Below are 13,544 nucleotides of genomic sequence, written 5' to 3'. Positions count from 1 at the left end.
TTCAGTACTTCCCTCCTAGATCTTTCTTCAAAGAACGAGATCACAGAAATGGAGAATTTTATCTTCTTCATATCTATACAACATACCTATATTTATACAAATAAGAGAAAGGCAATCTCATACTCGAAGGTCAAGTCAAATGTCTTGTTTGACTTTCTGCCATAATCTGCTTATTTACCATGTAACGCTTCGCCAGAAAAATACCAGAGGGAGCAGGTCTGCAGATGCACGGAGAATGATTTAGAAGGGACTTAATAGACCGTTTCCACATCAAATTTCTATGAATAACCAACAGGCACTTTACAAAACAAAACTCAGCTTTATTAAGCAAATATTTATTGTGCAATTACAGACTTGGAAGTAGGGATTTTAGACCTTGCTGTGTTTATTATCAGACACATGGAGGTTGCTAGAAGGTTGGCTCTCCTTTTGTAGCTGAAGTGAGAACTGCGCAGCCTGGGCAGCTGGTTGATGCTGAACTTCAGAGTGCCCGAAGCCTGGGACTAACCAAAATCCAAGGAGGGGATAGGATGCAGATTGTAAAAATAACTGAGCTGCCACTGAGTTAAAACTCTGCATGGCTTTGGTTTGTAGGATTTATGTTGTGCAGTGCACTTATTATGCATTGGACAACTAAACAGTATACAGAAAACAAAAGCTGATAGCATTGAGTGATGTCGTATGGATAACATACACTGAATATGCTAGCAGTAGCCTCAGACTTTCCCTTGCTAAAGTGCCTTCTCCCAGCTTTAATGATCCAGAAACACCTGGAGGTCACTGCACTGATGGATTCCTGGGACTAACGTGCCGCTCACCAGTTGGTCGCTGCTCTCTGAGACACTGCTGCTCGCCTGCTCCTGGCGGGACACAGCCTCCTTTCTTGCTTGCACTGTTGATGTCTGGCTTTGAAGTGCAGAAAAAACAGCCCTTCTGTTTCTGCAAGAGAGAGAATTTCAACTAAGGATGAACTTTGTTTCACTAGACTGCTACCTTCAAAATGTGCTCTGTTAATAAGCAGTAGCATGGGGGTTAGGAACAGCTTAGATCCCTTTGTGTGCCTTATTTATAAAGGGTTATTACATGACTGATCATTGGAATGGACCTTTTTGGAGCCTATAGTAGATCTTACTTGCATTTGTCTCTTCTATTAATCCTTTGTATATTACAGTTCTGTTCATATAATCTCATCAGCAGAGTGTGTCATAAAAGATGATAGGGTGTAGCTCACTTTATGTAGGTTTGTGGAGAACTGTGCTGGCATATGCTCACCTTTGAGGAACATTCTTTATTGCAGGATCTAATAGCAAAACTTCTTGCTGCTCATATATACTGTGGTGCAAATGATAACAATTCAGCTAGTCCGGAATTAATCCAAGCTATGGTCACACAGGATGAAACCTTCATGATTACACTCTGCTCACCTACAAAATGAACATCTCCATGCTCTGCTCTCTGGTAACAAAGCAACTTAAACTGACCTGCCTTGGACTGAATCTGGGAAAGGGAATGGCCCTCCAGGCTGCGGAGGTGTCCTGCCTACGCTTGGCTGTGGACCAGCAGCCTGTTGTCAGCCTTTTGCTCATGGTCACAGCTGAGACCCAGCGGAAAAGCCCTAATTCCAGCTGATGAAGCTGTTTAGCTCCAGTGTGATTCCCAGTGAGCAGCTTTGAATAATTGTAGAGTTTAGTATGACAGGTCCGTGCTTGGCTTCCTTTCACACGCTCCATGGGCAACCCTGTTGTAATTGTAAAAGTTGGATTCAGAGTCACTGGGCTGGCCTTAATGGAAGCTGAAAGATGATTTCTTCCTTGAAAGATGGTTTAGTTAAGGCTTTTTCTGCTGCAAAAAACCCTGCGAGTCAATTTATTTCATGTCCAGTCACTTTGCTATTTGTACCTTTCCCTTTTTCATGCCATAATGGGATTAGTTAAAAGCAGCTAGCGATTGGATTGCAGAGCACTTACCGCTGGCAATGTGGGGAGCCCAGTGGCTGCCTCCTCATCACATGATCAAACAAACTCCAGTTTGCCCAGTGCCACAGTGAGAAGAGTGTTTACTGGTTTTCATTGGAACAACAACTTCTGATTTTAAATGACTGGTTGGAAATGGAAGAATCGGAAGATAAAGAAGAAAAAAGAGAAATTTCAATATTTACGATCATTCTGCAGGTGAATTGAAGTTGTGTCTTTAATATAAAGAACATCAGCTGCTGAGAGCAAAGCAGAGCGGGGTGCGAGTCAACACCGCAGCAATGCAGGGTCCAGTCACTCAGCACCAGCTGAGGAACTGGCATCAGCAGCTTTAACCACAGGCAATTGCAGTTTCTGGAAAGCAAATGTGCTCAAGTCAATGGAGTGTGGCAGCTGAGCACTGCTGCCTCAGCTCACTGCAAGCTCTGCCACGCAGCCTGGGCAATGTGCCTCACCTGATGCTCCAGGAGCATGGAAGACATTTGTCTGGGTACCGCTATCCAGCCAGTCAAAACGTTTGCTTCTATCCTTTTTCCTCCCTTCTTTCTACCTCCACCTGGGGCTGGCAACTTAAGTGCCAGGCAACTCCAGAGGTGGTTATTCCCATATACTTTGTTGGAAATTATGGCTAATGATTTGGATACCTACTGGGATTTTGCAGATTTTTTAAGAAGCACTGTCTCGGAGCAGAAAGATGTCTTCGTTTTCTCGTGCCCCATGCAGGCTGGACTGCAGCCACAAGTTCTGGTTGGCGGGCTATGGTTATCCGGCAGGACCAGGCTGCGGCCCGCTGGCAGCAGTCCGTTTTCTGAGTGGCTTTGCAGCTTTCCCTCTCTTGTTCCTGTGTCTTGCTCCAGCTGAGCGGGAGGGTTTGGACAGCCCTGGGTGGGGACCAGAGGGAGTGATGTGTCCTTGTCTTCGTTTGGCGTTGCTGGCTGGGTGGCCACCATGGGTGTGTTGGGTCTGGATGCCTCTGAGACTTGTATAACGGGGAGGGTGCTTTCAGCTGCTGTGTGACCGTTCATGTGGAGCTTCTTCATGTGGTGCACAACGGCTGCGGCGTTGAAGGCTTGCTGGGGAAGAAGACAAAAACCCCATGGTGAGCACCTAGTGAAGCCAGGGTGGGTGCTGCGGGACAAACGGACTGTGTCCCCCTTAGGTAACGACTGCGCGCGCAGGGCGGGCACTGCTGTACTGGTTAGCACTGACTGTCTGTTTGCACAACACGTGGAAAGTGGGATGTGCTTGTTCCTGGCAAAAACACCGTGGTTTCCATCGAGTGCAAACTGCAGATGCTTTTGAAGACTACAACCACTTCTACATAAGGAAATTAGGGGGAACAGCTGTAAATTACCCTGCAGTGTGAAAGGGAGAGACTAGAGCTGAATTTTGAACGTAAGCATTTCGAATGCTATCGTACATGTGGTTCCTATGGCATTCCTCTCTCCACCTAAATTCTTACTTAAAACTCTTGATATAAATGAAGTACCAATTTATCTTCAAGCTGAAAGGAGGAAAAGCTGGATTAAGCTCCCAAAAAGATCTGCTGATGGAGCACCAATTTCACTCCTAGTATAAAGGCAATAATTATTCCCCCTCCCCTTTACTTTCTTGGCGAGGCCATATAGTGCAATGTTTGTGGTAAATCTACCGGTATGCATTGCAGCAGGGAATATTCGTCCAAACATACTATAAACAGTAACTGCATACAATTTTCAGGCAGCCTTTGGAGGATCTCAGCTTTTGGGTTCTTACCCACGCAGCTGACGCCTTGCTTATTGCTAGATGGCAGCAACTGGCATTTGTTAGTGAAATGGCTCTAGGCTCCCACCAGCAGACCACTTACCCTCCATTTGCTCTTTGCAAAGTTTTTCTGAATCTGAGCGCTGACAGATGGGTATATGTCACGGTGAAGGGCTGTATTTCCATTAATCCTGCAGATGGGGAGAGAAGAAAATGGGCTCGTAGGCAGATGGCATTTGTAAGGCATTCCACATTCTGGAGGCAACTAACTGCTTTGTACGTTCAATCAGCAATAATTAAACCCAGAGGAAAAACAGCAACAAAGTGTAACACAAACACACACTTCAAAGCTTGGAAAAGCTCAGGATGGGAGTTCTTCATTGCCTCTGTTTATGGAGGCAAATATGCACAAATTGCATCTTTAATTATTCATCATTTTCTTTCTTTGCACACAAAAAAGAAACACCCAGGGCCACGGGAGGCAGACGGTGACTTTAATAACGGGGGCTGGGCTCAGCTACCCCCGAGCGCGTGGGGCGAGACGCGGAGGCTGGTAGATCCCCGTGGCCACCAGCTACTGCCGGGGCCCCGGTCCTCTCACCATGGGTGCTGCAGGGCTTCTTCGCAGGTAAACCTCGTGTTCGGGTTTTTCTCCAGTAAATGTCTGATGAAATCCTTGGCTGTTTGGGAGAGGAGGAGAAGCAGAGAGAAAAGGTTATTTTCTCCTTGTTCCAAGATATGATCCTAATAGGAAATGCAAACGTTAGTGGATAAACATCGCAAAGCTCGGCCCCGGGAAGGAGGTGTTTGTACTGCTTCATTACTCCATTAAAGGGAGATGTTTGTAATGAAGGGCTCCAGATGAAACAATGTTAACTGGGGAAGTACCAAACTTCAGGCTTAGATTACGTGAATTTGAGTTGAATTATTCAGCTAAAAAATAACTCTAAAAGACATAAGAAAGTGCAAACTGAGCGGATTTAGAAGTTGCCATGAAGAGCAGTTACATCCCTCCCGTGTTTTGGGTTTTCTTTTTTTTTTTTTTCCCTTTTTTTGCAGGGAGGATTGTGGTGTTTGTTATTAAGGCCTAATAAACCTCATGCTAGTTTTGTTTGTATGTATAAAAGATTGATGTTCAAAACATGCTGCTAAGATGCTGGCTTCAGTAAACTGCGCAGGCGAACTCCACAAGCAGGTTAGTCTGGTGGAAGGGTGTCGTGGTGGCTGCACAGTTTGCTGTTTTGCTGTAAGGAAATGTGACCTGATGGGAAGAAAAGCAAAGGGGAAAACAAAAAAACCCTACAAAGCCAGAAAAACAAGGTGAAAAAACCCTGGAGTTCCCCTTCTTCCAAGGGAAACCTAAGCCCACTCTGAGCTCACTAATTGTTTGTGAAAATCAGGGTTACGTTAACAGAGGCTTCAGCCGAGGATGCTGCGTTACAGGCAGGATGCAAAGTCCCCCCAGCTCTGCCCGCGCAGCTCGGCTTTGGCATCATCACCCCTGCTACGGCGGTGCCGGGAGCCTCTGCAGTCAGTTCCCACGCCTGGGGGTTTGCTGCTGCGCGAGTGACTCAGTTCAACGCTTCAGCCTTTCCCGTCCCTGCCGAGGCAAGCGAAGGGCGTTCGGGGGGCGCGTGGGGGCTCGGCTGGTGCAGGCTCGTGCCCGTGGGTTGCAGGGCTCTGGATTGCAGGTTGTGGGAGGGAGCGCGGTGCCTCCCAGTGCCGGAGCTTTACCTGACTCGGAGATGTCATCCCAAAATGGAGACTCAAATTCATAGTGGCCTTCCTTAATCTTTTCAAAGAGTTTGGATTCGGTCTCTTCGTAGAAAGGAGGATACCCGCACAGCCTGGAACAGAGCAGAAAGCCAGCGGTCCTTCAGCACCACCGTCCACGTCTGCACAGCCTCTGCAGCTCGGCCAGGCTGGGCGAGCACAGGCAACACCAGTGCGTGAGTAACAGAGGAGGCTGCTCTTCCACCCATCTGTCTTTCTCATCTAAGTGTATTGGTAAAGCTGCAGAAAAGAGTTAAAAACTTAACTGCAGCAGTGAAAGGACAAAGCCACAGCTGGTACATAGCTGTATGGTGTAGGAGGAAATGAAACAAAAAGTACCGAGGAAGATTGAATGATATTTGTAGGCAACTGAAAAAAATAACAAAGCATAGGATGAGGCACATAATAGAGAAAATGTGATTTCTTTCATCTCTGCTCCAGTACTTGATTCCCCACGTCCCTTTCATTTCTATGGTCTAGTGAATCTGCATAAAGGAAGAATACACTGCTGCTGTATTCCCGCAGCAAAATGGGAGCTCCGGTATCGCCTCTGCTTGCACTGCCACTCTGCAGAGGTGTCTGAAGCAATGGAGGAGTTGGGAAACTCATGGAAAAGTAAGTGGGATGCTGTTTGCTCTTACTCACAGGATATAGGTGATGACTCCAATGGACCAGCAGTCTACGGCTTTGCTGTATGGTTTCTGGGCGAGGACTTCAGGGGCTGCAGAACAGCAAAACCAAATGAAAATTCTAAGCAATAATAAATTACTCAATGCTGGGAAAAGCAGTAGTTCTTGTATATTTGGTCTCTGAGGTGTCAGCGCAGGAGAATCAGCCAATAACAGCCCCATTTACCAGTTGGATTGGTCTGTGCTTTTTGTACCTATTTTATGCTATTGAATAGAAAGAATCACTGATAATTTTTGCCTGCATCCTGAGATTTTAACCAGTAAGCTGTGGATCAAGCCAATAAATACATGACTAATGCTGAAATATTTTTTATCCTTTTCTTGTGCTTTTAAACGTTCTGGGATTTTGCAGTCTCTACACTCATCTGTAATCCAGTCTTTATGTGGTCCATGCAGTGCATCTGTGAGTAGCATGTTGTTGTTAACGTAATTATGTATTTTTTTTCCTTTCTGCTAGGCAACGTACTGTACATGCACAACCTTTCTTCCAGACAATCTACCAGCACAAGTCCATTCCTGATCTTTGGCTTACCAACATATCCTGGAGTCCCACAGGCAGTGGACATGATGCCGTTCTGTTCCATTTTAGACAAGCCGAAGTCCGTGATCATGATTTTGGAGTTCTCGTCAGGAGTAAGGTATAGAAGGTTTTCAGGCTGTGAACACAGAGTGGTCAGAGGTTGAAATTTGTGGTAGAAAAATGGAAGGGAACAACAGAAAGTCACGGGGCAGAGCCTGCAGTCACGCCAGCTCCCCGAGGCACTGTTGCTGCTGGGGGACGGGTCTCACCTTCAAGTCACGGTGAACTATTCCGTTTTCGTGGAGGTACTTCACTGCTGTCAGGACCTGGTGGATCACCACACTCGCATCTTTCTCAGTGTAAACTCCTCGTTCCAAAATTCGGTCAAACAGCTCTCCCCCAGATACCCTATGGAAAAGGTAGTTCAGAAAGAAAAAGACTGAAAAGAAAATTAAACAAAGCTAATCATGCTTTCGTGTTAGGCAAGCTAACTTTCTGGTCCTTTTACAACTCCACCTACAGCAGAACTGTTCCTTGGGCAGCAGTTTTTAGGAGGCTGAGAAGCTGATGGACACTCTTGGGTGCAATTTCAGGGTGCTAGTAAGCAGTACTGGTAAAGGTAGTTCAGAAAGAAAAAGACTGAAAAGAAAATTAAACAAAGCTAATCATGCTTTCGTGTTAGGCAAGCTAACTTTCTGGTCCTTTTACAACTCCACCTACAGCAGAACTGTTCCTTGGGCAGCAGTTTTTAGGAGGCTGAGAAGCTGATGGACACTCTTGGGTGCAATTTCAGGGTGCTAGTAAGCAGTACTGGTAAACGTAGGGATTTTGGGTAAAGTTATGATGCTCAGGAATGAGCCACAGGCATCCAGCACCGTGGGCAGGTCTGCCTCCAGGCTCTGCTACACAAGGAGATATACGTTTTTGTGTGATTGCTTTCTTTTAGCTAAATTTGCATGTTAGCAGTAGCAGCCGGGTGCTCAGAGCTGATGCCCACAGCGAGCTGCTTTCTCTGCAGCTGACATGTTGCCCATTTTAATTTCTAGAAACCCTGCATGGTACAGCTTTAATTAGAAATACTTCTGTCTCTACCCTGCTAAACTGTGATGAATTAATTTGCATAAATAGATCCTAATCTTGGTTTAGAAACTTGCTGCTAAAATGAGCATGGGTCAAGACAGCATGAGAAGTGTCCAGGTTAGTTCAAACCACACGGCTCTCGCTTCTTAGTGAGGGGTGTTTGAATGGCTCTTGTGCATGCAGCTTTTATATGTGAGGGACTCTGGTGTGTAGGTGCTGAAATAGGGTGCATCACCCCTGGTCCTGCCACTCTTCTTCCTCTGTGGCCCACAAAGAAATGGCTCTGCTGATACTTACAGCTGCATGACCAGGTAGAAGTGCGTTGTGCTCTCATAAATATCTTCTAAAGTCACGATGTTTTCATGCTTTATTCTGCAAAGATAAATGTGGGTCAGAAACAAACCTGTCAAGGACAAAGTGGCCTCTCAAGTGTCAAACCCAACAGTCATCTTGCTTTAATTACCAGTGGAAGTTCACTGGGCTGTTTTGTGGCTGATTTCCCTCGCCCTGTGTGGCAGAGGATCGTTGATGCCACTGCAAACTCCCTTTGGAGCAGCAGGCACCAACAGCAGAGGACCAGACCCTTCATTTTTAAGCAGCTGCCTGCTCTGCATCAGGTGTGCTACTTGGACTGCAAAAGCATTAACTCTGGTTCTCCTTTCCCCGAGTAGTGCTTTGCTTCGTCTATCTCCTTCCACAGGTCTGGGGCAGTACAGCTGTTTGCAGTTACAAGTCTAGCCGAGGAATGAGACAAGAAACTTTACTAATCTACTAATACATAGTAATATTTATATATTCTTTAAAAAGAAATACTTATTTCTTTATATTATTCTTACTGTAGAGCCACACGTCTTAGGAAAGGACATTTGTTCTACTTCACATTACAGTGTATATACACTCACTTTTTCAACACTGCTATTTCGTTCTCCAAACTACTGTCCCTTGTGAGAGGAGACTTCTTGATGCATTTCAGAGCAAAGAGCTTGCCAGTGCTTCTTTGCTTCACTAGGAAAACTTCCGAAAAGGCACCTCTGCAGAGAAGAGAAGAAGTTATATTTCAGTAGATGCTGCTGCTGTGAACTGGAAGGATACTTACAGAGGGAAAGACGAAATAGCAAGTAAACCAGTGTGGTAGTAATTTAACTCTAAGTGGATGCTGATTGTAAAGCTAGAACTACGTCTCCAGCAGCCCCAAACTTAGGATGTTCAATGCAAGATTATGCAATATGTAGAAAAAACCCCACAATTTTTTCTGTTTGTAGAGAAAAGGTTATTTTTGCGTAGTTCATCATGAAGCTGTGTTGAGGTAATGGACAAAAAAGAACCCTGCAATGAAATTAAATCACATTCTTCAGGACTGTCTGTAAAGTCAGTCAGGTGTTTTACTCCTGCGCGCGTCAGGCTATGGGTGAACTTCAGCCGTGCCAGGTTCCGAGCGCGCCTCCGGGGAGGCAGGTGGCAAACGCGGCTTTCAGCACGTGCCTCAGGGGTGGGTGCAGGAGGAGGCACCGACCACGGTCTCGCAACTCGCTGCCTTTCAAGGAACCTTTGCACTTGAATCCATTGGGACTGGAGGGATTTTCCCGGGCTAAGCGCAAGCCCAGCCGAGGGGCTGTATCGATAACCGCCTCGCTAATGCAGCCGTCTGCAGCTCGGCTGCTCGTTGGGGTTAACAACCCCCCGTGAAAGATCTCAACAGCCTCCACTCTAACGGGGCCGAATTCCTGCTTATTGCAAATCGTGCCTCCTCAAAGCCCCCACCATATTAAAGCAGTCCTTCACTTTCCCTGGTCAGCATTGCCCTGAGGACCAAGATAGCCAAATTGCAGTGAGGAGAGCCCAATTATGTTGCAGTTTGGGTATATCAATCAATGTTTGGTATATCTAAAGTGCAAAACAACTGAGTAACTTCAGTCAATGCTTTCATTCAGCATCCAATGTGTTTTCCTTTCTGCAGAAACTGCTAATACTTGTGTACCCTTAGTGACAAAGTGACAATGAGTCTTGTGCATTCCTGATATGGGTTCAGCCCAGTGCAGCGATGAGCGGGTATTTATAACATCCCTAAAGCTCGCAATCCTGTTAAAGGTTTGTTTTAGGCAGCTAAACACGTGTCTCGGGATAGTGACAGTGCATACTTTCCTAGGTCAGTCCTCAATAATCCTCATCAAACGAGCAACAGATTAATTGATGGCAGTTAAATGGAACTTGGCCCTGAGTCTGCAAAGTGCTGCAGGGAGCTGGAGGGCAGAGCGAGGAAGGTGAGCGCAGTGGAAGCACCTTGGTTGGAATGCTATTGCAGCAAACCCAATAAACAAGGGCAGAAAACCTGTACCTCCTGTAATCCACTAAGCAAAGAGTCCAGATACTGCGCAGATAGGTTGGCTGAGCACGGAGCCGTGCCCATCTGGCATGCGGCGCTTTGCTCGTGTGTCTTTGTTAGCGAGTGGCAGCCGGCGATGATGCGGGGGGCGAGCGGGAGCCTAAGGCAGCTCCTCGCTGGGCTCGGCTTTCCTCCTCCTCCAGCGGGCCCCTGAGTGCTGCTGAAACAATGTGCAAGACCATTGGGGTTGTGAGGAATTGGGCTGTACCAGGACTGGTTCCTAGCAAGGGAAAAAAAAAAAACCCATAGGTTTTTGGGAAGGCATCCCAACAGGTGAATTCAAATCTTTGTTTCACTCAGTAAATTATATGCAATGGTCTTCTCTCTTCTGGCCCAAAAAGCAGGGGGTGTTGGGACCTTTTCCTTGTTTCACACATTTTTCTCCTTTTATCCATTTGAGCTCTGAAGGCTGTTTCATGGAAATACCTTTCAAGTTCCTGAGAGTTCTCAGGGAATAGGCAGGGACGTCCTCACTAAGGTCCCTGATCCAACAGTTGTGGATGCTGGGGGAAGGTGAGAGTAAGTTTCCAGGTCGTTTTAGGTCCCAGATCTTCATTTATATTCTTTGGCTAGTTGTAAGCTGTGCATGTGGAAAAAATCCCAATTTCTAATGTTAAGTTTTCCTATTAACGTAATAGTAGGAAATGAACAACCTACAAATCAGATGCTGGGGCATCTGTTCTATGTATCTGTCCCAAACAGTTTATAATAATTATGCCCCTTATTAAAAAATGATGAATCAACAAGTTGGCTAGGAGAGATCAAAGCTTTTCTAACCTCATTCCTTTAGAGAAAGCTGCTGGATAATTTGACTAATTAATGAGGCTGACTAGGAACATGATAATTTAAAATGTTGCCCAGCTCTGGAGTAGCTGGTTTTTGGGAGCTTTGCCATGGATTCTAAAGTCGCAGAAAATTTGGCTGTGACAGAACTCACTGGTGGAGGTAATTCAATTCCTTCTCCACCACCTTGGAAATGTTTTCTTGTCTCATTCACATGAATAGGCAAATTAAGCTGTTAACTCACAGAGAAGTATCGTACGACTTGAACATCCTTGTTCTTGTTTCATCCCTCAACTGAGTCAGGGTTTATGAGCTAAATATACGACTTACTACTATAATACCTCTCCCAGAGCCATCCCTTGACCTTGCAGCAGCAGCAGACCAGCGTGCTCAGCAAAGAGCAAAAACTTAACTAAGCTGCCATGCAGGCTTAGAGGGAAGGAGAAAAGGGCAGAGCTGACCCAGAGCCGTGCTGCGGGGCTGGGTGGGAAGGAGCTGCTTTGGGGCTGCTCAGCAAGCGCGAGCCACGAATCAGAGCACCAGTGGCAGCTGTGCAGCAGCGATGGGGCGCCCACCCCTCCCCGGAGACGGGTGCCGGTCTCGGAGGGAGCCGTTTTCCTGTGACATTGGCCAGTGCCAGGAAGGGGGCCTGCCCTGGGCTGGGAAGCTGGTGTCTAGAGGTGGCTCTGTCTGGAGAGCAGCTGTGGTACTTACGATCCCAGGGCCTCCATGAAAATAAATGTTTTTCGGATGTTGCTCGTCTGTTTCTTCCAGGAGCTGCTGTCATCCTCTTCCTTGCGACCCATCTCCTCCAGAGTGGAAGCAGGGAACGCTGTGAGGAAGAGGAGGAGGAGGAGAGGTGACTGATGTGGCAGGCGCCCGCATGAAGACCAGGACTAACCAGGAGCTAGCTGGATTCAGGATGCCGTGCATGGTGTTTGCTTGGTCAGAGGAGTCAGACTTTTCAAGCATATGAAATTTAGTGCTTCTTTTGCTACTCAGAAATGTTTGTGCTGACCATGTCCCTGCCGCTATGTCCTGCTCCAGCCATCAGTGCAGCATAATACCAGATCAGCTGGGTAGGAGCTGGTGACCATATGGTAATGCTCTCTTGTCAGTATACTCCCTTAGCACATGTTGGCAATTACAAATGTTTATATTGCGCTTCATATTTAGCGGTTAAAAAAGCCCTGCTGAATGGTTGCTAATTTTAACTAAAGCATCCATGACTTAATGGATTAAAAGTTAGGTACAAATAGTGCTGGAGATGGATTATAGTTGAGCTGCTTTATCACTCAAATAATAAATAGTTTAAAGAGCTTGTGACTGCAGGGAGGGGAATTGATATAAAACATTTTGTTGATCTGTCTCGTACAGTTTGTGCTGTTGTCATCTTTAATTTTTGTAATTGACAGATTGCTTTTGCTCTGAGTCATAACCTTCCCATTGCCTTTTTCTCACAGGGCTGCGATGCCCCGGTGCTGGCTGGTGGGATGGCGAAGGGGTGCCCAGCTTTTAGTGCCCTGCCCTGATGGTGCGTCTCTGTGCTGCAGACGTGGAGCAAGCGGTCCCTGCCTGCAGCCCCCCACTCGGCGTGCGGGGGGTGGCGAGAGCAGCTCACAGAAAACGCAGCTTTCTGGAGTCGCCCCTGCTCTGCGGGGCGGCGGCTGAGCCCGCGTTATCGGCGTTGGAGGATGTAACTGCAGGAAATCTGTTCTGTTGGTAAAAGCATCCGTGGGGCTCCCGGCTGATCCGTGCAGCTGAAACACGCACTGCTCCTCCCGGGCGGCTTGACCTTGGTCAGGTCCCAGTCCCCCACCTTCCCCCCCACCGCTAAGCTCTTTAGAGTGCAGGCTGGGCAGCACCGCTGTGATACAGAAAGTAATGCTGTCAGCCTGGGGGGAGCTCGCCGGAGCGGTGGGAGGATTAGACACAAGGTCTGGGAGGTGTGAAACGTTATACAAACATCTAAGCACTTGTAACAAGATCAGGTCTAACATTACAGAACTGAAAGTACGCTGGAAGGTGAGAGAGAAGCCCTGAGACTAGAAACATATATTAAAAAAAAGTGCCTTGTCCGCACTGTCAGGGTAGGAAAGAAATGTGCTGCAACTATCCCCAGGCAGCAGGGGCTTGGGTGCTGACAGCAGCGCCCGTGGCATGTGGAGCATCCCCTCGGTATGTGGAGCATCACACTTCTCGAGAGCAGGAACGGCTGCCCCAAAGCCTGTGAGACACAGCTGAGCCTTTGAAAGACAAAGCACAATCTTTTGTGTAAAAATAAGCATTTAGAAAAGGCAGAAGTATTAAAGGAGAGAAAAAGCTGAAAGATCTTGTTTCACGACAGACAGCTTAGATATTGAATTCCTCCTGAACCTAGTTTATCTCCTTAATTAGCACGGTTTCAGGGTTTTGAGCTCCTTGACACAATTTTTCTTAAGGTTAATTTAACATTATTGAAACCAAAATTGACTCAATTGTAAACAGTTGAAGGCTTCAGTCCATAAAATCACCAAAGGCCAGCGTGCACTTGACCTTTATTTACCTTCTGGATTCTGATGCACGTGTAACTCCTAGAAATACAACTCCTTATAAAAACC

General features: G+C 46.7%; 1 protein-coding gene across 1 annotated transcript; it reads right to left on the bottom strand.

Annotated features, from left to right (window-relative positions):
• Window positions 1-299: 299 nt before the first annotated feature.
• CAMK1G (calcium/calmodulin-dependent protein kinase IG) lies at window positions 300-11,750 on the bottom strand. Its single transcript, XM_009578297.1, has 12 exons — window positions 11,659-11,750; window positions 8,681-8,809; window positions 8,076-8,150; window positions 6,968-7,106; window positions 6,711-6,834; window positions 6,135-6,210; window positions 5,451-5,563; window positions 4,318-4,396; window positions 3,820-3,907; window positions 2,622-3,046; window positions 1,968-2,098; window positions 300-939 (listed from the first exon to the last, which is right to left on the bottom strand). The coding sequence occupies exons 1-11, from the start codon at window positions 11,748-11,750 to the stop codon at window positions 2,005-2,007; spliced, it is 1,434 nt and encodes a 477-aa protein (XP_009576592.1). The 3' UTR covers window positions 300-939; window positions 1,968-2,004.
• Window positions 11,751-13,544: the final 1,794 nt, after the last annotated feature.

Source organism: Fulmarus glacialis, unplaced genomic scaffold (genome assembly GCF_000690835.1).
Source record: "Fulmarus glacialis isolate BGI_N327 unplaced genomic scaffold, ASM69083v1 scaffold14495, whole genome shotgun sequence".
NCBI classification, from domain to species: domain Eukaryota; kingdom Metazoa; phylum Chordata; class Aves; order Procellariiformes; family Procellariidae; genus Fulmarus; species Fulmarus glacialis.
Note: the sequence above shows the minus strand (reverse complement) of the source record. Positions and strands in the feature narration are given on the sequence as shown.